Source organism: Ceratotherium simum, chromosome 10, assembly GCF_057802395.1.
Source record: "Ceratotherium simum simum isolate JZ-2026a chromosome 10, ASM5780239v1, whole genome shotgun sequence".
NCBI lineage: Eukaryota > Metazoa > Chordata > Mammalia > Perissodactyla > Rhinocerotidae > Ceratotherium > Ceratotherium simum.
The window spans coordinates 63,567,920-63,593,204 of NC_141909.1; the positions used below are offsets into that span (position 1 = coordinate 63,567,920).

Consider the following 25,285-nt stretch of genomic DNA (forward strand, 5'->3'; position numbering starts at 1 on the left):
CAACATTTTAAATAAAAACAGAACTCAATAGGGACAGGATTAATGTGAGATGAGAAAGGTCAAGTTATGCAATTGCAAAAGTACTCAGCAACCTAGATGCTTTACTCGCCTCACCTAGTCCCAGCCCTGCTCCTGCTCCCACCAATTACGGGAATTCCTCCTTCCTCACAAGAATAATATCAAGATGGTTAAGGTAAGTTCACCAGAGAGAACTTACCTTAGACATCCTCAGAAGTGCTAGGTAGATAAAAGGTATCATTTTTCAACTTAGAACAAAGTCTCTCCTGAATGTTATTATCTTTGCATAGTCAATATAGCTGGGGTCTGTGCCCTCTGGAAATTTCTGAGAAGACAGGGTGGGCTGTTTCTACTTCTTTAAGTAGGGTTGTCAGTCTTTTTTCCGCCGTGATCTTGCTGAGCAGGTACCACTAGAGGACCGGCCCCGGGCAGCTCTGCTCCTCGCTTGGCCTGCAGTGCAGGAAGAGGAGCTGGAGGCTGTGCACAGTGCCGGCACTCTGACTCCACCGTCTCCTGTTCCTGATTCAGACACGCAGGTTATGACACGGTTGTTCTAGGACAATGTTTTCCAACTACGGATCACGGTGTATCAGTGAGCTGTAAATCAACTTGTTGGGTTGTGACTTGCATGTTTTTTAGTAAAACAAAATAGATTAGAATAGAAAATACCGAATGGTCAGTATTATTTTGTGAAGCTTTTGTTTCAGGTGTGTGTGTGTGTGTGTCTCCTAGGTTTATTAATGTGGACTGCAGCTTTAAAAATAAAAAGTTTGAAAGCCATTGATCCAGAGCCCTTGACTGAGAGCCAGAGCCCTGTGCCCCAGGCCTGTGCTCCCTCTAACTGGCGGCACACGCCTCCATGACAGGTCACTTGCTTTTCTTTTGGTCTCAATCTTCTCCATTTGTAAAATGGAAAGGTAGGAAGAAGGACCAGATGATCTCTAAGGTCTTTCCAGCTCTAAAATTCCATGTCTTTGTGAAGCTTTGAATGAGAGCAGGCCTTGATGTGGCTTTGTTCATTTTGTTATATTAGGTAGCCTCTGCCCAAAGACCGCCGACTTAAGGAAATAATGTGCCTCGGAAACCTTAAGAATGCCTTATATAGGAAAGGAAAGTACAAATGAACCGTGATTGTATTCTCCCTTTTCTGTAGGACAGCCTTTATTATTTTGGAGAACGACTAACAGATAAAACCACCAGCTCTAAATTTCAAGGGATAGAGACTCCTTCCCAAGTAAGTGTCTTTTAAAGAAAGGGGTTCTTTGAGGAATTGGGTTAGATGGGCGCCGATTACCTGGTTTCATTTAGACTCTCCTCCTTTGGTGATCAGGTGGCAGCACTCGGGTGCCCTGTGACAGGCCCGGATCCCGCCCAGGGGCCGAGAGACATGAGTGTGGCGCACCTGTACTTTGGAAGCACTGAGTTCTCCCCAGAGCATCCTGCTTTCCATTTTATATTGGTTATTGTTTGCAGAGTTCAGGAGTCGATTCCCTTCCCAAACTAGGAAGGTCCAGTTCCTAAGGTTCCAGACCCCTGAAGATAACTAAAGTCATCAGCCTATTATTCCCTGCAAAGAGCAACTGAGTCTTTCACAAACCCCTACTAGGGCAGTTCAGCCCATGCAGAACATCGCAAGTACATGTGTGTGGGTGGGTGTGTGTGTGTGTGTGTGTGTGTGTGTGTATGTGAGAGAGAGAGAGCGCGAGAGAGCGAGCGAGACACGGGGAGGCTGTATTTTGAAAGAGAAAGAAAAGGGGGAATTAACATTTTTCAAAAACCTATTTTATGCCAGACACTATTGTACTTTCACATATATTAGCTCATTTAATACTCAGACAACCCATGTGAAATCTATGCTATTACCCTATTTTTTCCTTTCAAAAACATTTTATTATGGACTTTTCCAAACAAAAAAAGTCAAAACAGTCATACAGTAAATCTCCTTACAGTCACGCCACTGCTTCAACAATCATTTCCTCACGTAGCCCACCCTGCTTCGCCCATTCCCTCCCCATTCTCCTCACACACACACCCACTCTCCACTCTTTCTCTACACCCGGATTATTTTGAAGGAAATCCCAGATATTAGATCATTTTACCCCACAAATATTTTAGTGTGACATCTAACAAAGACTCTTGAAAAAAACCCTTAAAACCATTTATCATATTTAAAAATATTATACCTTAATAATACCAAATATCAAATGTCTAGTCCATGTTTAAATTTCCATAATTATCTGAAAATATTTTTTTAATTTAGTTTATTTCAATCAGGGTCCAAAGAAGGACTACACATTTCATTGGGTTGCTTTGTCTCTTAAGTGTCTTTTAGTTTATAGGTTTCCCACCTCTCTTTTTTATTCCTTGAAATTTGTTTATTGCAGAAACCAGGACATTTATCCTATAGAGTTTAAATATACTAGACTTTGTGGAACCATGCTAAGGGCTTTACATTCATTATCTCATTTAATACTCTCAATAACTCCATGAGTGGGCACCATCATGATTCCCATTTTACAGATTGGGACATTGAAGTTCAGGGAAATAAATTTTTTGAACCAACAACTCAAATCCAGATCTGTCAGACTCTGAAGCCCATTATTTCCCATCCTGTGCACAGCATCTCATCTATTTTGCCTTTTCTATATTGCCCTCCAACCAAAGTGAGAGTTGGTTGGGAATTCTTAAGTAGATGTGGATGTGGCTGCAAATGAAAGTTTTCTTTGAATGAAGTGATGGAAGCTCAATAGGTAACCTTGGCCTTAGTCTGTAACTGCTGGCTCTAGACCTTGAGTTTGGGGCAAAAGAACTCAGCCTTATCCACTGATCCTTTTCTGCCACACCCAAGCAAAAAAGAGAAAAAAGTTAGTAATAAGCCGTTGGCTAAAAGTAATACATGAACCTACTGAAACCCAGCTCTGATCATGCCATTTCCATGTTCGAACCGTAATGGCTCCCCACTGCCAATGGGAACAAATATAAAATTTTTTCTTTTTTTAAACTTCCTGAAGCTTACACTGCCCTTAAATCTTTTGACAGTTGATTGATTGCCTGTCTTTCAGCCTTCTTAACACAGAGTTCTTTTTTTTTTCTCCCAAAGCCCCAGTGCATAGTTGTGTATCCTAGTTGTACACAAGTATAAATGTTTTAATCAGACCCTCGAGGTCTTCTGGTATTTGATTTTTCCAAACGCCTCTTCCACAGTGTGCATTCACATGTCCACGCTTTAACACACTTGGACCGTTTCCTGTTTCTCAGCCTGTCACCACTTTGTACCCACATGCTATTGCTCCTGTGGGCCCCTTTCTCTGGGGTCCTTTTCTTCCCAGCCTGAAGCAGTCGCTTTTTCAGTTCTTGTAGTCCTTTGTGTTTCTTTTAGGGACTAAGTGACTTTACATTATTCTCTAGCCATGTGAAGCAGTGACTTCTCTACCCCTTTTGCAGACAAGGCCCATGTCTTACCCACCTTTCCACCCTTGGCATCCCAAAGCGCCTCTCATAGTATCTGCTTTGTTTGTAGTGAGTGCTTACTAAGTGGATGCTGGCTTTATTAACTTGTGTTACAAGCCCCTGTTGTTTTAGGCTGAAGGAGGAGGAAGAGTGGGAGTAAGAGCAGCTTGAGGGCCGTGGTGGGTGACCACCTCTAGCGGGAAGTCGAGAATCTAGTGGCAGAAGCCAAGGGGACGTTAGATGTAACTTCTTCAGGGCCTCCCCTGTACAGCTTCCCTTCCCCATTTCTTCTGTAGTCATGCACAGTTTCTCTGACTTTGGTCCAGAACCAGCACTCCCTAGGCTACAACTGAATCTTTTCTGATTCACTGGGAGACCAATACAAGGACTCGGCCTCAGGTTTGCCAGCTGTGTTGGCAAGGCCCCGGGACAGAGTTCCCTCCATGTGGGGAGGTAATTCTCAGATACCATCACATTCTGACGCTGCATTGTGGGCCATTCTACAGACTACATTTCCTCCACCCCTGAGTTAAGAAATTGCAGGAGCCTTTCCCTTGACTGGCCCTTTCCAATGGAAAGTATGGCAGTTAAATTGATTAACAATTCCCCTTGGCTGCAGAAGAGTCTGTGCACTTTTAAGTCCAGTTGATTCGGTACCAGAACTCTTCAACTTCTTAAAGAAAGATTCAAGGAGAGCCCTTCTGAGCAGCTTGCCATAGGAGAAGAGCTAGACTGAAAGGACAGGGCTTCCTTGCAAAAATAGAATTGGGGAAATGGAAGATGAAGGAACTCGGCTGGCAGGGACGAGAGAAGAATATGTATCGACTACTGTCCTGGAGAGATCTTCCTCTCGAGTGTTCAGGTCTGCAGTTCGCTCATGCTTAGGAGGCTGCTCTCCAGCAAACCACAAACCTTCCTTTAACTCAGTCACAGCTAAGCTTCTACCCTCGGATCGACCTTTGCACAGTTGCAGTTAGCTGCATCTCGTGGTGATGTTGTTGCAGCTGGTTTGTTGGTTCTGGTTAGTTGACCTCTCAGTCATAGCAGCCTGTAAGCAACACCTGGCTCCTCTCTTGTTACTTCCCCACAGCACTTCATTCTTCATTCAGTATCTTTTTCTAAGGTTGATATTCAGTCGTGAGGCAACATATATAAAAATGCCTAGTCATATAATGGCATCCAATAAATGTTTCCTTAATTAATTCCTCTCCTTAACAAGTTCTATATAAAAAATAAATCAGGAATGCTGACTTTAGGCTTTTCATCTCCACTTAAACTGAGGCTTCTGTTGTTTTGCAGAGTAGATATGTTGGATATTTTGCAGATGTGAAAAATATCTACAATTTGAATCTTCCTCCAAGGAAAATCGTCAAGATAAAAAAAATTGTTATTTATTCAATTCGTGGTAAGTGCTTTACGATAATTTGAGAATTGGGCAGGAGGGCCGGTGTTCTTACTATTCAGGAGGGTTCTCCTCATAGTTATATACAGACGGTCCCAACTCACGGCTGTCTTTATGTATCCTCACACATGAACCCCTCCCTCTGGAATTTCCCATTGGCCCAGCAGTGCTGTGGCCATATTACCAACCCTTAGATGTCCTCTCCTTTCCTCTCCCGTCACCAGTTTGAGGGGTCCATCCATTTCCTTTTTCTCCTGTTCCCGTTGCTCCTCTGGCCTCAGCCCAGGTGGACTTTTCAGAGTGGAACCTCTGATGCAGAAGAGGAAGGGCCCGTGAGCCCTGGAGACCTCCCCTCTCACCCACCTCTAGTTTGGGATCGCCTTGGCAGGGGCATCCCTACCATCTTCTCACCTACTCCTTTCAGAGACTCTTTTTTCTCATCACCCTGGTCTCTCCCTTTCCCTCCGCCCTCCACCTGTAGCTCCTCACCCCTAGCAACTCCATCAGGATGTCTTAAATACCCAAACAGCAAATGAATTTTGTTGCCACATATCCCTTTTACAAATAACTACCGAATATCTGCTTTGGGCCAGCCCCATGCTAGTGTTTCTCTGCCCTGAAGGAGTCCCTGGGTGGTAAGCAGAGGAGAGGAGTGAGTACATAGACAAAGAGCTGACCACAGTGTTGGGAGCACACAGAGGCTGGGCCCTGCCCGCCCTGGGGTCAAGGAATGCTTCTTATGGCACAGCGCTAGGTCTTCCCTACCTGAATCTACGTGAACATGGAAAGGGTTGAGAGAAACCTGAGCTCTGTGGGGTGCCTTTCAGCCCCCTGTTAGCAATTATTACCAGGAGTAAAAATCTTTATAAACTTCAAAAGAGCTGATGTTTGCCTGGTTCTGGAATGATGGGGAGAGACTGGGATCTACCACCGCCCAGGAGGCAGGAAAATTGGTCAGATCGCCCATCTCTGGGACCTGAGAAAGAAAAGAAAGGAGGGAGGGGAGAGGAACTGGCCTCAAGTCCCGTGTCTCTATTTCTCTCTCACTCACCTCTCTTTCCTGCACAGCTCACCCTCGGGGAGGTGGGAAAGAAGGGATTTCTCTGCAGGGAGGGGATGGGGCCTCACTCTCACTGCCAGAGGTGCAGCAGGGGCGATGCTTCTGATCCCTAAAGCACCAGCCAGATTGTGGACCATGAGGATGTGCTGAGTGCGGGACCTCTCCTGGGTGGAATGGTGCCAGAGCATTGGTATCTGCCCAGACAGCACAGTGTTTATAGCCTTCTGAGGAGTCACCCAAAATAAGATCTAGATGTATACTTTTTTAACATTTCGTCCAATTATTCAGAAATGAAAGAATCTTTTAATATAAACTGCATAGTCAAAAAAATAAATTATTGTTAGTTAAAATATAAAATGCTTTTTTCAAATTACTTACATGCCCCTCCACACACACACACACACACATACACTCTCATTTCACCACCACCTCTTGTTGATGGTGAGGAATTTTAGTGGATTACCACAAACAGATTACATAGGTTTCTGGCTTCTGAAAACAAACTTCAACCCAGTAGCATTGTTTCTGCGGGAAATTTGGGTCTAAATTTTCAAGCAAGCATTGTGCAGGCAGAGCCTAGAAGCACAGCCTGTTCTAGCAGGAGGCTGCCTGGTAGAAGTTAGGGTCAGCGCCACCTTGCTCCCCTTCCTTTCCACCCTTAGTGGGCCCCACCCACCAGCCTGCTGGACTGCCTTATTCTACAGTGTGAGAGGCAGCACAGTTGGCTGTTGGAGCAGTTTCTTCCTCTAAGGAATTTAAAGCCAACTATAAACCATCTGGATGGCGTGAGAGCCTGTATTGTACCTGAGTGTACACTCTGCCCCAGTCTCTTCTTTGTTAACATTGGGGATAACAGTATCTGTACAAACCTCTGTGAGTAGTAAACTATTCCATACAGGCAGACAGGCATTTAGTCTAATGGAGTTGTTTTTTTTTTTTTTTTTTTGAGGAAGATCAGCCCTGAGCTAACATCCATGCTAATCCTCCTCTTTTGCTGAGGAAGACCGGCTCTGAGCTAACATCTATTGCCAATCCTCCTCCTTTTTTTTTTCCCCTAAAGCCCCAGTAGATAGTTGTATGTCATAGCTGCACATCCTTCTAGTTGCTGTATGTGGGACGTGGCCTCAGCATGGCCGGAGAAGCAGTGCGTTGGTGCACACCCGGGATCCGAACCCGGGCCACCAGTCGCGGAGCACGCACACTTAACCACTAAGCCATGGGGCCAGCCCCGAGTCTAATGGAGTTTTAATGCATTTCTCTGATGTGTACAGTGAGAATAGGAATCGTTTCTCAAAATTCTAAGCTTAGAAGTGTTTTTAGTGAGTTCTAGAATTTCATATATTGTCCCAGTCTGATATTATATCCCAAGACTGTGACTTCTCTCTTAATATTTTGAATTTTATTTAATTCAATGTCTGTGGAGACATTGTTCAATAAAAATATAAGGTGCAGAGATGGAGAACAGGGGAACTAACCCAAATTTATAAGTACTACAGGTGAAAACTGGTGGAGAATACCATAGATTTGGTTTCCTAGTCTTGGACTAACATAAAATGGAGGATTGTAAGTGTCAATTTTGAGATCCTCATGAAGGCTTCCCGGTAGAAAGTTGGGACCTTAGCAGCTGTTCAGTACAGTGTGAGTCTAGGCTTGCAGGGCCAACTGAAGAAGGCCTCATGCGGGAAGTTAAAATTCTTGCTGCACTCATGTGGATAATCAGGCCAAACCTACTGACACCAGCCTTCTTTGGAACAAGATTAATCTTCCTTTGAGATTGTTCTGATCACAACAGAAAAAGGATGGGGAGACTGTCAGGAAAAAGTGTGAAAGACTTTGAAACAGTATCTTGTCTATTGCACCCTTCCAGGGTTATCTCCACCTCTCACTGTCTTTAAGCTATTTTACAACTCTCTAAGTTGTAGAAAACTGATGATAATGCAAATGTTTTGTACATAGAAATGCAAATTAGTTGTGTCCAGTGGAATGCAATTGAGTATTGACCAATTTTGTATCTGTTTATAAATTCGTCCTTCCTTATCTGCCTCTAAGTGTGCAGTACTTTGAACCAGCTGTAGCATTTTACTGGTTCCTATTAATGAGTTAAATAAAATTTTTGACATGTGTTAAAAATGCAAGATATAGGACAGTGCTATGGTATGCAACAATTTCTGTAAAACAGAAGGGGGGAATAATATGTATTCATATTTGTGTGTGCACACATATATAAAAACCTCTGGGAGAATGTATGTTCATATTTGATTATATATGCATAAAAAGCAAGAAACTAATAATAGTGGTTATCTATTTGGGGCTGGAGAACTAAACAGGTGGAGGATGGGTGAGACGGAGAGTTTTCACTTCATCTGTTTTACCTTTATCTTTAAATCATGTAAATGTACTTCAATTATTTTAAAAATTTAAAATGTGTGAGAATTGATTTCAGCTTATAAATCAATGTCCTTTTCTTGTCATGATCAGCATTTGACTTAGTTTAGTTCTGCATTTTACTGATCTCTGGTAGACTTCAGTAGGAAGAAGTTCTGCAGCTGGAACAGGACAGAGGGAGCTGAGACAAAGAAACCCTGATTCCTGATGACAAATTAATAATATGGGGTTAGTGAAAACAACACAAACGTAGTATGAGACGAACAATCAAGAATGATTAGTGTATGACTTTATTTAAGTATATGTTTTAGTTTTGTATCTTTAATTCTGTGCATATTTTTTTCTTTTTGTGAGGAAGATCAGCTCTGAGCTAACATCTGTTGCCAATCCTCCTTTTTTCCCCCACAAAGCCCCAGTAGATAGTTGTATGTCATAGGTGGACATCCTTCTAGTTGCTGTATGTGGGACGCGGCCTCAGCATGGCCGGAGAAGCGGTAAGGCCGGTGTGCGCCCAGGATCCGAACCCGGCCTCCAGTAGCGGAGCGCGGGCACTTAACCGCTAAGCCCCGGGGCCGGCCCTAATTCTGTGCATAGTTAAATGAAATATGCAGGGTTGAAAGGAAAGCAATAAAAATTAATTGGAGCTTTGAGAATCCAGCCCTTTGAGGAAATGCTAAAGGAAGTGGGTCATTGGAATTGCAAAAGGGGCAAGAAACCATTTGTCTGTAAATATACACTGACCACAGCAGGAATGTTTGGATACAGCTATCCTATATTTTCATAGAGGCTGTGCTAGGAACTGGACTTAAACTAGGGCAAGAGGAACTTACACTGTTGTTAAGAAACATCATGATTAGAAGTCTGAAGCAAGCAACATGTTAACAAGGAAGGTTGCAAAGTCACCTTTCCTAATTTTTTCCTAGAAAGATGAAACGATGAGATTCTAAGTCTTAGAAGCTGAACTATATGTCTCTTTTTCTCCAGCCTTCTAAATTCTGCTTTAGGAGACAGAATTGGGCTTGAAGTCTTGTCTTTCAAAGACAAAATCGATGCAGTCCCAAATGTTTCAGTATTGACATGCTGTTAGCTGGGAGAATCTTTTGGCTTTTGATCCATAATGTTAATTGGTGAGACATTTTGGTCTTTGCTCTAACCAGCCTAACTTTTTCATTTCATTCAGGTGTTGGAAATGGCAATGGAAATGATCTAAAAGTACAAATAACAATGGAGCGAAGGATTGTCTTTGTCTCTACTGCTCACATAAACTGCAAGGTAAGAGAAAGCACATGAACTGAAAATTCTGGTGTTTGTCTCAGTCTCAATGTCAAATCAGCATGTTGACCTTCCCAAACCGTTGCTCACCACAAAGACAGGCCAGGTTGCTTTCTTTTTTGTGAGGAAGATCAGCCCTGAGCTAACATCCATGCTATTCCTCCTCTTTGCTAAGACTGGCTCTGAGCTAACATCTATTGCCAATCCTCCTCCAATTTTTTCCCCAAAGCTCCAGTAGGTAGTTGTATGTCATAGCTGCACATCCTTCTAGTTGCTGTATGTGGACGCGCCTCAGCATGGCCGGAGAAGCGGTGCGCTGGTGCGCGCTCGATCCAAACCCAGGCCGCCAGCAGCGGAGTGCGCCGCACCTAACCGCTAAGCCACGGGGCCGGCCCCAGGTTGCTTTCTGATTACCATCCAACTGGGTGTCCCTAGTCAGAGGTAAATTAAACTCATTGTGCAAAACAGTTTTTTCAGGGCATTTTCCAGAACATATTTTCAGTTCAGAGTGTTGCATTGCCTTTCACTTTTCCATAAATGCCAAGCATGCTCCCAGGAATCCATCAGAGTTTTAAATTCACGTATCTGGTCATTTTTAGCCATATACTCTTCTTCTTCGTCATTTTATTGTATGGCGCTGATTCTGAAATTGTAGTGTGCGAGAAAATCACCTAAGAGCTTGTAAGATGCAGATTCCTAGGTTGTACCCCAAAAGTATGATTCAGGAAATCTGGAATGGGGCCCAGGAATCTCTAGACTTAGCAATGTCCCAAGTGATTCTAACCCAGATGTCCCATGGGACTGCACTGTGAGAAACAGTGCACGAGTGTCTGGATTGCGGAGGAATCTCTACCCAAAGCAATAGGACCTGATACTCAATGTTTTGTTACGTGTAAAGCAATGCCTAAGACTCCAGACCTTCTCTGAAGCAATAAGAAAGCTTCCTTCGTGGGTCTAAGAAAAATTAACTTTTAAAATTCTCTCTCAGGCTTTTGTCTCTAGTTCTACTACTACCTCTCCAACACCATTCCTTTCCCTTCTTTTTGGCCCCCTACATGAGGGCACTCACCCAGGCCTGACCCTTGGCTTGCTGTTCCCATCTCTATGCATATTCTGTTACTGGTTCTGCTCATCCATCCCCCTGCTTTAAACTCTACTTTTTTCTTTCATTCACTCAACACATATTTAGAGCACCCACTGTGTGATAGACACCGGAGCTACAACAGGGACAGTCTCTGCCCCAACAATTCAGACACACTTGTCAATCCATATTTATCAAATGAGCTTTTCCTCTGCTTCTGCAAACGGCACCAGCATTCTCTCACTCAGGCCTTCACATTTGGTATTATCTTGGATTCTCTCTTTGCCTTGGCCCTCTATATTCGGTTGGTCACCAATTCCTGCTGATTATACCTTTGAAATCTCTCTTCACTCACTCCCTTCTTTTCTGTTCCCATTGCCACTACCTAGTCCAGGACCTCATTTGCTCATGCCTAGATTTCTACAACCATCTCCTTACCTTTTCCTTCTCCTTATACAATGCAGTATAAGGAGTCCTGCAATGTGCATCCTGAAATACTGCTCTCCTGGTGAAAAGCTATAGGTAGAGGAGACGACACACTGTGTGCCCGTGGTCAAAGCCAGTTAGTATCTTTGTGGCTCAGTATTCTTATCTATAAAATCAAGATTACATCTCAAGTGTGGCAAGGATTAAATCACATAATATATGTGACGTTGCTCTGTGAGCTATTAATCACTAAATAAATGTTATATGTGATAATTATCAGGCCACTTTGTCATAGAGGAAATGCCCCACCATATTCTTCAACAACTTTGTTCTTATTTCCCCACCTCTTGAACTCTCGAGATCCAGCCCGATCAGACATGAGCTTATTCCATCAGTAACCTGACCTGCAGGCTCCATTCCAGGTAGACTGCGTCCCCTCTGGCCTTTGGAACACAACACTAATTTCTGATTCCTGTTTTTGCTGGTCTTTCCTCCCCCTTCCCCTTTGTGCCCCTGCCCCCACCCCCAACTGCCCCCTGCCTGAACTGGATTATCTTTTTCAATGCTCGTCTTCATTTATTCCCGCGCTCCCACGCCCAACTCAATTTCTGCCTCCTTAGTGAGGCTCTCTCATTCTATACCTCCAGCTAACCTCCCGCAAAGCACACAACGGCACACTCAGACTTCATCATACAGCTTGACACGTAATTATATGCCATTCTACTTTGTTCCTTATGTGTGTAGCTCCCTGAAGCATCAACTGAGTCTGCACCTTTGTATTTTCACAGGGTCTAGCATAGACCTTTCTCACTGTGGATGCCACTACTATACATGGGTGAACCAGTAACAGAAATATTCAGTATAGCTTCAAAGTCGCTCATTCCAGAAACATGGCATGTCTTTGGTCAGTCCAGTCAGTAGTCTGCTCTGGACGAGGCCTATGATCCCATCAGCAATCACATTTTTGATAAAACGTGAGCAATTATGCATTGCTTTTTGAATGTGAATGTCAGCTTTAAAATTGAGCTTCTTAGGGTATTCCTAATATATGAAAATCGGGTGACACACATTCAACAGTCAAGTTTACTTAAACTCTAATAGAAAATTGAATACTTGCTTTTCAATAGTGCCCTACGATAACCCTCAAACAAGTGGGCCTTTTTAAAATGTAAACAACAGTATTGCAACTTTATAGAAATAATGATTAACATTTATTTATACATATAGTGATTGGGCCATGAGACCAAGAGTACTTGATAAATACAGGAAGCCTCAATAAGTGAACATGAACTTCACTGTTACACTTATTATCTCCTTATTAGCTAGGTGTATAGTTCTGAATTCCATGTATTCATTCACAGGTAGATCATGAAGTCAGAGAAAACAAAGTAATAATTACTCTGTTTGACTGTCCACCTCTCTATGAGGATGTCAAAGTGAAATTTTTCTCTCCGGTGAGTAATCAAGAAACAGCCTATGCCTTTATTCTTGTCTGGTCTTCTAAATGATGCTGGTTTGGGATTTCCTTTGCTACAATTCCCAACAGGGAGAGGATAGGAGATGTCAACCCCTAGCCAGGGAGGGGAGAAAAGAAAAGCAACAAGTCACATCTGTAAAGTTGTTTTAAAAGAAGAGCATATGTAATTTAAAAATTCTTTTGCTCATTTATTTTTTCTGAATTCTATACAACTTGCATGGATTAACTTCCAAATAAGAAAAAATACAGAAACCAAGATGTTAAAACAACAAAGGTATGTTTTACTGTATAGCAGTGATCATGTTTTTGTTTTGTATTAGGAAAACACATTGCTCCCCATAATTTACAAAATACTTTACCAGGAGGGAGATTTTACTTTCCTCTGAATTAATTTATAATACATTATAAATAGTATTTTTAATCCAATATTTACTGAAAAACTGAATATCTGCCACTGTCATTACTCTGAATATGAGTATAATTTATATTGACGAGTCATAAAATGTATAAGTATTATTCTGTACATAAATTTCTAAGCCTCAATAGTTTCAATTCATATTCCTATTAAATCACCAAACAGAAATGCCAACAAGTAAATACGCTGATCAATTTAAAACTTATTTTTTCTGTGCCTTCCTTCATCTGCTGCTGGGGGAGAATCTGTTAAGTAATGAAGTGGTAAATGTGTTGAAGCAACTGACCTGGATAGTTCCCACATTGGAATGGTTACCCCTTGAATAAGGGAACAGTCTGTATTCTCCGTCAGTGGTCTCTAAGCAGACACACTGGTGTAAGGGCACTGGCCCAGGTGACATTGGTAATACCTGGCCTTTGTGATTTTTTAAGGGCCATGAGATGAGCGCACTTTCAGAAAATTTAGGTATTTCTATCATCAAGAATGACGGTTAATTATCCAATGCAGCAGCTCCTTGTAGAAATGGGTATATTTGGGCATAAATAAGCATAGATCCTTAGTAGATTCTGTTTAGCACTATCTAAACCAGATTAAAAGACCAGTGCCTCAATTTATAAATATCATAGAAAAAATAGATTTCCTTGAAAATTTTGGTAGAAACAGCAAGAGAAAGGAACAGCAGTCTCTTAAAGCCTTCTTTGTGTCTTGAGTATAACGTTATAGACTGTAAGTGCTGCATATTTAATGGCTACAATTGTTTGGTAAATATATAAATGAATAAAGGAATTTTAATCCCTTTGGAATGATTAGTTCTTGGTATCAATTTTAGTATGAAAAATAACCTTTTTTTTAACCATGTCTTTTCAGCATATTCCTAACTATTACGACAAGTGTCCCTTTTACTTCTGGTTTCATACATCTTTTATAAAAATAACAGGGATGGCTATGATATAACCCAGTAGAAACAGTTCAATGTTCAATGTCTGTGTAAGGTGTAATGGCAAGTCTTTTGCTGATTGCCATAAGGTCAATTTATAGAAACCAAAAATCCTCGCCACCACTCTTCACTGCCTTACTCATCTTAATCTGGTTATTTAAAAATATGGCTCTTCTTGAGACCCACTGTTGCATTATCCTCAAGGTCTATACCATAGGATCATGCTATAACGTTAAAACGTATTATAATCAGATCCCGAGTGTGGTAATAAATCCCTCCCATGGAAGTTTAATAGGAGTCTGCTCAGTACCTTGACTATGGCAGGTCCTCAGTATGTGTTGATTTACTGATGCCCGCCCACCCCCACATTCTGTCCCAAAGTAAGGCGTCATCTAGGGAGGCTTCAGCTAGTTTAAAAGCTGATTGACACATCTATATCAGTGGCAGAAATTATAAGACACAATAAGTATCAATGAAGACAGGTAAAAGAAGTCTCCCATTTAAAAATGATTTTCTAATAACTAAATTGGGAAACCTTTTTTTTTAAAGTAATTGTTAATTTATTTGAAGATTATTCCAAAGCACATTCTACCATATCCAAAAACTCATTCCTGAGTCTCTAAGTTCTCCACTTTAAGGAGTATTTGTTCTGTGGTGCTAAAAATTTGAGATTATTGGTATCGCCATGCCATCCAATACAAAAGGAAAAATAATATTCAAAAGATTGTGCAGGTGAGTTTTGAAGAAATGGTTGTGATCGTATGTGGCATGAATTGATAGTTCTACACTACATACAAGCCTAGCCTTTTCTTCACATCTGAACTGCATTTAATCACACCTCAAGCCCAGTAAGGCAACAGTCAATTGAACATCTGGCCTACACACTTATAACACACACACATTTAATGGATTTTGATAGAGTGAACTTTGGATTTGATGGAAAATTGTTACGAATTTTAACCCTAGATGGTTGCAAACAATAAACTTGGACTCTTAACACCAGCAAAGTCCCTCAAATGGACATCTGGGTAGAACTTCACTTGATGCTCCTCCTCAAGAGTGGTTCTTGCTAGGAACATGCTTGTCTCCTTTAAAACACCACATTCATACTGGAGAGGCAACAAACTAGATGATTGTTCTCACTTTTATGTTTCTAAAGATTTAACATTTAAATTTCCATACTACTTGGGAAAGCTGCTTTTATTAGTTACAAGATTCTTAATTGGCTGAAAATGCCAACTTTATCATTTAAAAGACAGTATTTTACTACTGGGTTTTAATACACATCTAGTCTCTCTGGCTGATTTCTGTCACATAGAAATTTATTTTATTAAACCCAGATGTCATCAACTCCATTAAAGCCAATGTTAAAAGAATCAGTGACATGTTGTTACTGAGGATGAAGATATTTTGCGTCTCACTAGAGAAAGTGGGAGAGTTGGCTCTGAGAAATGTCAGATACAGAAAAGGGCTGAGACTAGTCATGGCAAGTCTGTCTGAAAGCTCAAACGAGGGTGCCCTGCTGCACGGCTTTTCTCTCAGCCCTAAAATAAAATGTAATGATTTTTTTTCTATTCTAGGCTTCATCTTTCAAGAACCGAAGTAGATAATCCCCACAACAAAAAAACATGGAAAATTTACCAGGCAGATTTTGCAGTTGAGCTATATTTTGATGAAGTCATAGCTGATGAAGTCATAACTGACGTCTAGACACAGGAGCCCTTCCAGAACAGATCAATTCTTCCCAAACCCTGCTACATGTTTACAGAGCTTATAAACCTATATCCTTCTCGATATACATTTAAATATATGTAAACATGGTCTTAAGAAATCTATTAAATATATAAAAGATAAAATGTCAGTGGCAATTTTTTCTTCTTCTTCGGAGTATGCCTCACACACAGTTCTCATCCGTGTTGAGACAAACCTGGAACACGGTGCATAGGAACATTCGCCAGCCCTGGTGGTCTCGTGGTTAAGATTCGGTGTGCTCACCACTGCGGCCCGGTTCGCTTCCCGGTCAGGGAACCACACCATCCGTCTGTGTCGGTTGTCATACTGTGGCGGCTGCGTGTTGCTGTGATGCTGCAAGTTGTGCCACCGGTATTTCAAATACCAGCAGGGTCACCCATGGTGGACAGGTTTCAGCAGAGCTTCCAGAGTAAGACAGACTACGAGGAGGGACCTGGCCACCCACTTGCAAAAAAAATTGGCCATGAAAACCCTGTGAATAGCAGCGGAGCACTGTCTGATAAGCCCAGGAAGGTGAGAGGACCACGCAAAAAGACCCAGCAGGGTTCTGCTTTGCTGTACACCGGGTCGCTAGGAGTCAGGATCCACTCCATGGCACGAACAGGAACATTAAAAGTTATCACTTTTAAGAACTTGGAAATAATAAAACTTGCATATCACAACTGAGATATTTAAAAATTGCGATTCCCCCCAATACTGTGGGTTTATTTCATATCCTTATATATTTTTGGACAAGTATTTATTCCCTGCTTTGTTTCACATTTGTAATTTCAGATCTATTAGAAAGGTACTTGCTATTTTCTTCCTCCACTTGATTTACAAACCATCTGTTAACAAACATCAGATTGGCAGCAAAGACTGTTGCACACCCAGAGAAATGTTTGCACAAGCAGTCCCCCCCACACATGCTCTGTCCTGCTCCAAGCACTGCCCCGAGCGTGCTGAGCCACCTCTGCCTCCACAGGCACAGGCGTCGGAGAGGCTGAGCCTTGTAAACGTGAGGGATCAAGACTCCTCGGTAACTTTTGGTTTTGTGTAACATCACAGGTGAAGTCACAGGAAACATTTGCCTAGAGAAATCTAGATTTATTATTTTAAAATCCACCCTCACCACCAACCTCACCGGGCTTGTGGAGCTCTGTGAGGGAAGGTCACTTCATCGCCGTGAACACGGGTTAGTCCTGTGTCCACGGGAGTCATCTTCTTTGGTACTGGCAGCCACTTTATTCTAAGCACCTTCACTGCCACTATACCTCATGGCCGTGAACTGTCCTTGAAAACAGTTCTATTGTGGCTTTATCTCAATTATCCTTGAGTGATTTTCCTTTTATTGGCAAGTCTAGACCAAGTTGAATTTATCAGGAAATGAGAGGTAGCAACTAAGAAGAACCAGTGCCTCTGCTGAAACAGTGTCCTCGTTCCTGAAAACCTCGCACTCGCCCACAAGCACACGCTAAAAAAAATGGTTTGTGGGGGAAAAACAGGGTTCGGGGCAGACCACGCCAACTAAGCAACTTTGTAACCAGCACACGAACCACTAACCACCCAGGCTGGCAGCTCAGGCTATCTGGCAGTTACCACAGTAGGTGTTTTTTTAAAGGGGAACTAGAGCCATACTTGAGAGAAGGGCTGGTGGGTGGCAAAGTGGCACAGATGGAAGTAGAGCTCTGAGCTACTGGGCATCATGGTGGCACAGAAGGCCACGCAACCCTGGCAGGCTGCCTGGTTGTGGTGCTCTTCTTTCCCCTCAACATAACCCACAAAGGGCCCCAGCTGCCAGTGCAGGAGCCTGGCTGACGGCTTTCTGCTTTTCTGACAAAAGTCATCATTCTACTCCCCTAATCTGGCTCCCCTTGGAGCAAAAGATCGTGGAGGAACATGCTGTCAGGTTCCTTCCATATCATGATTACATTAGTCCGTCATTTGTGTGACAGAAACGTGTTGTGGCAGAACAGGTTGTACAGTTTCCTCTAAAATTCCTGCAGCAGTAATCCACGGAGGGCGGATGAGGTGGCGGGCTTAGGTGAAGGGGAAAAAACAGTTAGATCTCACTCTTCAACAGCCAGTTATCTTTCTCAATACTGGCAATAACAAGGAAGGAAACTCCAGTTTTTAAGAACCTTGCTTTTTGAAATACAGGAGATTACAGCTGGGGTGTCTCTTCCCTGACCCTCCAGATGCATCAAAATTTCTGGCAATTCTGAGTCGCCACACTACTCTGCTTTTGCTCCTACAAAGAGAAGTTATTTATAGCCTCCTGGTGTTGCTTTCTTAGAACCCAGCATGAATCATTCTTTGACCAATGCGAGAAGCTTCCATCATAATATTTCAGAATGATCCTTGTTTTCTTAAACAGAACTTACTAACCTGGAATAGAAGTATCCAAAACTTAATAGCCAGAAGTTTAACTATATTAAAAACCAGAATGGCATCCTGCCAAACCAGCCCATCCCACCCACCGCCTGGGAGGGAGAGTGAGTCTGGAGAGCCGTGGTGCCGTATCTGCAGTGAACATACAGAACGTGCATTCTGTCCATTTACCTACAGTGAGACTGTTCTACAGCAGGAATCCTGCTGACAAAAACCAGTGCTTGTTGCAATAAAACCACCACCTGGAAACATGACTAAACATCCTCCAACGCTGCTGACAGTTGGTTCTTAGCGTGGATGTAAAGTACTTAAACCAACTCATCATATACTCAAATACTAGGTAAATAATTAATGATGCTAGAACACTAGAAGCTCTTCAAACAATATTTCCAGTTACTATATTTTTGTCTGGAGTACAAATCTGAAATGGTACAAATTGTACCCAAATACTGAACCATGAATTAAGCAAATAGAATGAAGAAATTCTCCTGACTCAGGTTTCCACTGCTTACTCCCAGTCACTCCTCCTGGCCTCAGACTGCTTCTATTGAAGATATTTAGTTCAATCTTTAAAGGACGACATGTGAGAAGGTCTGCTGCCAACAGGGCTCACCCAGACGAGCCACAGGCACCGGGCAGTGGGACCACGGACTCTGAAGCCCTTCACTTCCCAAGTGAAGCCAGGCCCATCTTCTATTTTGCTTCAAGCCAGGACTGTTCACATGAAGCACCACTCAGCAGCTACTGACCATTTAAGTATGGAGAGAAAAGTAAGGTAGAAAAACTACATTCTGCCAACAGGGACAGGCACACATGTATGGACTACTAGTAACACTGTCAGGCTGCTTGCTTTGAGCCTTACGGGCTGCTTAAGCACACTTTATTGCGAGAACCCTTGCCAGCCTAGGAGCAGCACGGAATGAGGCGGCTGACTTGAGCGGTGACAAGAAGGACTCTCTCACACCAGGTGCCAAAGAACAGCTGCCCATCCCCAAGTCTGGGCATCAGATGAACCGGGGTTTCCTGTTGTTGTCAGTACACACATACGGCACAGTTTCACAAAACCACCCTTCTTGTTTCATTGCTTTATAAAGAACACCCCATATACGATCATCATTCAAATTCACTGACTGCCAGTACCAAAAGTAAAAGCTCCAACACTGGAAAAGCACGGCACGGAGTGTGGATCCCGAGATCAACTTCAGAATGGCTCAGCCCTGACAGTACTCACAGTAGAGTGCAGACACTACATTGTGTCTGGTTCTGAGATGGGAGGACTCCATCCATGAGCACTGTCACTCAGTCACCAGACGGGGGACGAGGGCTTCTCTTGGCTTTGGCACTCTGCTTCCTGGATGGGTTTCCAATTGGTGGGGGCGATGAGTGAGCAGCTCAAAGTAGATCAATAGCCCACAGATGGTCCAACACAATACTCTGGAATCCCAGCCAGGCCAGGACCAAGACAGAAGCTAAGGGCTGTTGTCAGCCACAAGGTCTTCCCAAAGCACAGCAGCACAGCCCCTCCCTTCAGCCCCTTCCTCAACCTAAAGCCCAGCAGAGAGGAAGCTCTTGGGGAGAGGAGGAGGGAAGTTGGCATAGGTAAAGGCTTCTCAAAGGCCTGTGCTCTAGGCCACGCCCGACAAGGCATCACAGTGGGGAATATGACCCCACCTAGAAAATGAATGGCACTATTTTAACAGTAGAGCATCTTGGGAAACCCAGGATGCCTACTCTGAAACTTAAATCAAGAACGTGGAAGCCACACCAGTATGCAGGTATAGTCTCCTCTATAAATCTAGATGGATATTTTAGTTTTCAAGAACCACAGGAACACTTTTTAAAAACTTGAACCACTTAGTATAGTGCAGGTGCTAAGCAGATTTTAAGAGAGACCCTACATAGAGAGTGGGTTAAGCCGTCACTTATAACCATCTTTGTGAAACACAGTTACACCTCCGGGTTTTTCTGGTGAGATTTGAGGTTAAACAGGGAACCAAGTTGTGCTTCACTCACAACTCATAACCGTCCAGGCTGCGTGGACACACACAGGGTCGTGCAAAAGCCCTCGTGATAACTATATCCAGCCTTTCAGATTAGGCACAGAGGGCCAGCAGCTCACCCCAAGGCCCCACCAAGGAGAAGAGCAGTAACTTTCCTATTTCAGTACCATTATGAGCAGAAACGTATGATGTAAAATAGGGCTCCTTCCATAAAGCTTAGGATTTAAAGCAGAAGAAGGGAAGACAAAACAAAATTCCCACAAAATCAAAGTATTTCCACACTGGTCCTGTGCTTCAGGAAACCCTGAGATGAACGTAGTCCTCGAATGCCTGCACTCAGATCCAGGTTCACCAGAACACTTCAGTGAGCTTCCAACTGGCTCATCATTAACCTCCTGCTGTGTTCGTAGGCCAAAAACAGTGCCCCGTTGGCAGGGAACGCTCGGATCATGGTAGGTTTCAGGCCAGAATATAAGACCGTTATTCCTAGAAGATAAAAGGTGATCAAAGACTCAGACTCCCCTCCTTGGAGATGCCCCACGAAGCTGCACAGTGTAGATATGTTTACACTTCCAAATCCAGACAACAGCACTAAAAACCACAAGTGATGGAAGGACTTATTTCCAGGTTTCCCCAGACTAACGGAACTAAACAGACTAATGGAGACAAGACAAGCGTTAGGTCTCCCAGCAAAGCTGGTTGATGCTTAGGTAACATATACCAATTCCACGCCTGGTTAACTCCTGGTACATGGATTGGGCAGAGCTGAGGCCTCACACGGGCCGACAGAAGGCATCCACAGGGCCACAGGGGGCAGCAGCTTTGCAGCTTCTCCTGGGGGCGAGGACCACGAGGCATGGGGCCAGAAGGAGCACTGGTGTTGAAGTCAGAGACCTGTTTCTAGTATCAGCACTGCCCAAGGTAGTTATGCAGAACTAGTCAGATAAGGGAGGTGTGACTACTTCGTAAAACTAAAGTGTTATGGAAATTTAAAGAGGGGTTACTCTCAGTAATATACAAGATGTCTGTGCTCTATTTGGGATACAAATTAAACAGTTTCTGCAAACTGTTACCGTGCTCTCTCTCTTAAAATCAAGGCAGAGAAGTTCACATCCCAAGTTTTAAGATGTATAGTGGATGCTGGAGGGACAGATCTTTACTCACTAGTAGGCTAAAACTGGTTTTATACAAACATTAATTAGAAAATCTTTATCCTCCTGCATAACTCTAAATATTAACAGCATATCACCTTCAGAAGTTGCTTAGTGCGTTTCTTTTTTTTTTTTTTTTTTTTGGTGAGGAAGATCAGCCCTGAGCTAACATCCATGCTAATCCTCCACTTTTTGCTGAGGAAGACCGGCTCTGAGCTAACATCTATTGCCAATCCTCCTCCTTTTATTTCCCCCCCAAAGCCCCAGTAGATAGTTGTACGTCATAGCTGCACATCCTTCTAGTTGCTGTATGTGGGACGCGGCCTCAGCATGGCCGGAGAAGCCGTGCATCGGTGCGCACCCGGATCTGAACTCGGGCTGCCAGTAGCAGAGTGCGCGCACTTAACCGCTAAGCCACGGGCGCCGCCCCGCTTAGCGCTGCTTCTAATTCCAGAAGTCTTAGCATTAAGAATGTCATCTATTCTTTTATGTTCCTTTGTGGTTCTTAGAGATCATCTTCTGCTAATATCTCTATTAAGTAAAACAAGTTGTGCTAACTTCAAAACATCTCTTCCCTTAGACAAAGCCCGTATTTTAAAAATCCCTTCCAGGCTATTTAGAACAAAGAATCCTGACAGGCGGTACCTGGTCCAGGGGTTAGGAATAAGAACTTTAAATATTCTTGAGAATAATGAAAGTAAACTCAAGAAAGGGGTTTGGAAACAGGCATCCACAAAGGTGGATTAATATACAGTACCAGAAAAGGGATATGAGGCGGGGGAGGAGAGCAATCAGGAGACCACCTGATCCACCTCAACAAGACCAGCAGCGAAATGACCAGTCACTCCATACACACCTCCTCTGTTTCTGCAATGACCAGACTCACCTTCACTTCTCACAACACTTATAAAGGTTCTGAGAAATCCTGCCTGTTTCCCAGACATGGAAAGAACTTGAATTCTGGATTTTACACAATCCACTGGGTATACAGCAAGCCAGAGGCAGATTCCACCAATGCCGCCACTTACCATCAAAGAGACAGGGCCTAGAAAAGAAAATTAGCAAACAGTATTCTGTCTCAAGAACAGCTGATGTGACATTTCCAGAGGCCAACAGTAGTGGCCACAGGTAGGTGCAAATAAAAATGCTGCAGAACACAGTTCCCTGAGGAGACTGTCAAAGCTCTAAGAGAACAAGGTTCCGTTTGGTGGTCTGGGTCTACCCCTCATCAAGCCAGGACAAGAAGCCCTAGTGAGGGTCGTGTTTCGGCTGGTCATTGTGGCACTGTGGCCCTCCTGCCCCATCCTCCAGAGGGCTGGCCCCCAGAACCAGCAGGCCCCCAGCAGCACGGCAACCCCTCACCATGAGGAATGAGAACAGAGGCCAGTGAAACACAGCCCGAGGCGTTTTTCAGCTTTCTCCTAAGCATTTTAATATTTTAATGCCCCGCAGCCCTGAATCTTCCTTCACCATGAGAACCAAAGTTGTCTTATTAACAGGATAGTTAAGCCTGGGAGCGTGACTAACCCCAGAATAGGTCCACCAACACTGAAGGGAGGTGCTTAAGAGAAAAGTAATCACTCTGTGAGCCAAACGTTGGTACGGTTGCGGCCAGCAGCTACAGAGGATAAGCCAGAAAGAACTACACTTTTCACTGCTCTCAAAACACTTTCAAGGTTTATTACCAAGTTTCAAGCTTATTGCAAGCTGATTTGTAGGTGATTTCCTCCCTTATTGGTGATTTCCCACAGGGAAAGCAATTTATATATTTCTTCTTCCCTAAAACAGATCCAGAGGAAATTCACAAATGTTATTCCAGGAAAGAAGTTCGGGATGAACTGCTTCAGCCCCTGTCCTGAGGAAATTGCCAAGCCCAGAGGAAGGTGCTAGAAATTGTTAGGCCATGTTACTCTCTGGGATCCAGAAACTCCCCAGTGCCAGGTGGACCCCCACAAGGGGGCGCAGAGTGCACAGAATCTGCAGCAAGCCCACCATCGGAAGCGGACACCATCACCCCACCTGCTGTCCTTGCAAATACATTTACCTAGGTCATCTTTTGATCTCCCGGATGCAAAAAACGATCGGCTCAGTTCATAGCCGCCGAAGAAGAAGAAATAGCCGGGTACTTCTCGAAGTAAAGTGCTCGAGAGTCCATGGTAGAAGCCCAAGGGGCCATCCTTTCTAAGGATGCTCTTCATGACAGACCACACTGTACTGGGAGGAGACAGAGAGAGAGAGACAGTCACGGCAGGTGAAGCAGCAGGGAAGCAGCTAGTTCTGTAGACAGAGAACCAGAGTTCTAAAAGGCTGCTGTGGCAGGAAATCTCAGAGAAGCACAGATACAATGATTTTATAACAAGTTTTCTCCTGAACTACTCTAGGTAAAGAAATCTTATTAAAATGGATGAATACATTTCTAGAAGTCATTATCAAAGATGTAAAAGAGCTAAGACCCATTTTTTCAATAGTGAATAAGTGAAATTACAATAAGGGGTTGTCCAAACTCAGCAAGAATAAAATGGTATCATATTGCCCAGTCTCTTACCTCCCTCATTTCCTAGCTCCCCGACCTTTCTTTTGATCTGGTGTTTGGAGAGAATTTGTTCAGGTGTTTAGGGTTTGTTTGCTTTGTGTTAGTGCAGGGAAATGAGCAAGTAACAATCAAGACAAAAGAAATTCTAAGAACGGAGCCACAGCTCCTGAAAGGCAAGAAGCACCGAGGATTTAGTTCTTAGAGAGATAAGTGTGCATGAGTTTTTACTTTAGCAGATCAGGGCCCTGCAGCAGCCGGAACGCAGGACTCCTTCCATCTAGACTCCTCTTCCTGATGGCGTGCGCCACGGCAGGAAGGAGAGTGCCAGAAACCACACCCTCGGTAGGCTTGGTGAACCCCTGGAAAATTAATGAGCTAAGCATCCCGTTTAAGATGTTAGAAAAAGGGCAACAGAAAACTGGGGATCCACATGCAAAAGAATGAAGTTGGACCCATATCTTACACCACTCACGAAAACTAACTCAAAATGGATTAAAGACTTAAATGTAAGACCTGAAACCATAATACGCCTAGAACAAAACATATGGAAAAAGCTCCTCCACACTGATCTTGGCAATGATTTTTTGGATACGACACCAAAAACACAAGCAACATAAGCAAAAACAAGCAAGTGGGACTACATCAAACAGAAAAGCTTCCATACAACAAAAGATACAATCCACAAAATGAAGAGGCACCCTGCAGAACGGGAGAAAATATTTGCAAACCATACATATCAGATAAGGGGTTAATATCCAAAATACTTAAGAAACTCATATGACTCAGTAGGAAAAAGACTAATAATCTGATTAAAAGTGGGCAGAAGACCTGAATAGACATTTTTCCAAAGAAGATACAAATGGCCAGCAAGTATATGAAAAGATGCTCGGCATCACGAATCATCAGGGAAATGCAAATCAAAACCACAATGAAATATCACCTCATATCTGTTAGGATGTTGTATTATAAAAAAAGACAAAAGATAAGGAGTGTTAGCAAGGATGTGGAGAAAAGGGAAACTTTGTGCTGTTGGTTGGAATGTAAATTGGTGCAGCCACTATAGGAACTAGTATGAAAGTTCCTCAAGAAATTAAACATAGAACTACCATATGATCCAGCAATTCCACTTCTCGGTACATATCTTAAGGAATTGGAATCACCATCTTGAAGAAGTATTTGCCCTCCCATGTTCACTGCAGTGTTATTCACAATAACGAAGACATGGAAACAGCCAAAGTCTCCATGGATGGATGAATGGATAAAGAAGTTGTGGTATATATATATATGTGTGTGTGTATATATATATATATATATATATATATATATACACACACAATGGAATATTATTCAGCCATGAAAAGAAGGAAAACCTTTCATTTGCAGCAACCTGGATGGAGCTTTAGGGTATTATGCTAAATGAAATCAGTCAGACAGAGAAAGACAAATACTGTATGATCTCACTTGTATGTGAACTCTAAAAAAAACCTCAACTCATGGAAACAAAGTGGAATGGTGGTTGCCAGAGGCTAGGGGGGTGCAGGAAAGGGGGAGATGTG

General features: G+C 43.0%; 2 protein-coding genes and 1 pseudogene across 2 annotated transcripts; 1 reads left to right on the forward strand and 2 right to left on the reverse strand.

The window, feature by feature from the left end:
* LOC147916137 (serine/threonine-protein phosphatase 4 regulatory subunit 2 pseudogene) overlaps positions 1-25,285 on the reverse strand; it is a 212,217-nt pseudogene that overhangs the window by 20,595 nt on the left and 166,337 nt on the right.
* Positions 185-12,724, forward strand: LOC147916139 (phosphatidylinositol 3,4,5-trisphosphate 3-phosphatase TPTE2-like). Its single transcript, XM_087435746.1, has 6 exons — positions 185-193; positions 423-554; positions 1,172-1,252; positions 4,768-4,873; positions 9,496-9,587; positions 12,456-12,724. The coding sequence occupies exons 1-6, from the start codon at positions 185-187 to the stop codon at positions 12,600-12,602; spliced, it is 567 nt and encodes a 188-aa protein (XP_087291872.1). The 3' UTR covers positions 12,603-12,724.
* LOC147916140 (mitochondrial ornithine transporter 1-like) lies at positions 20,177-23,507 on the reverse strand. The gene is made up of 3 exons (XM_087436125.1): positions 23,241-23,507; positions 22,083-22,241; positions 20,177-20,531 (listed from the first exon to the last, which is right to left on the reverse strand). The coding sequence occupies exons 1-3, from the start codon at positions 23,392-23,394 to the stop codon at positions 20,407-20,409; spliced, it is 438 nt and encodes a 145-aa protein (XP_087292251.1). The 5' UTR covers positions 23,395-23,507; the 3' UTR covers positions 20,177-20,406.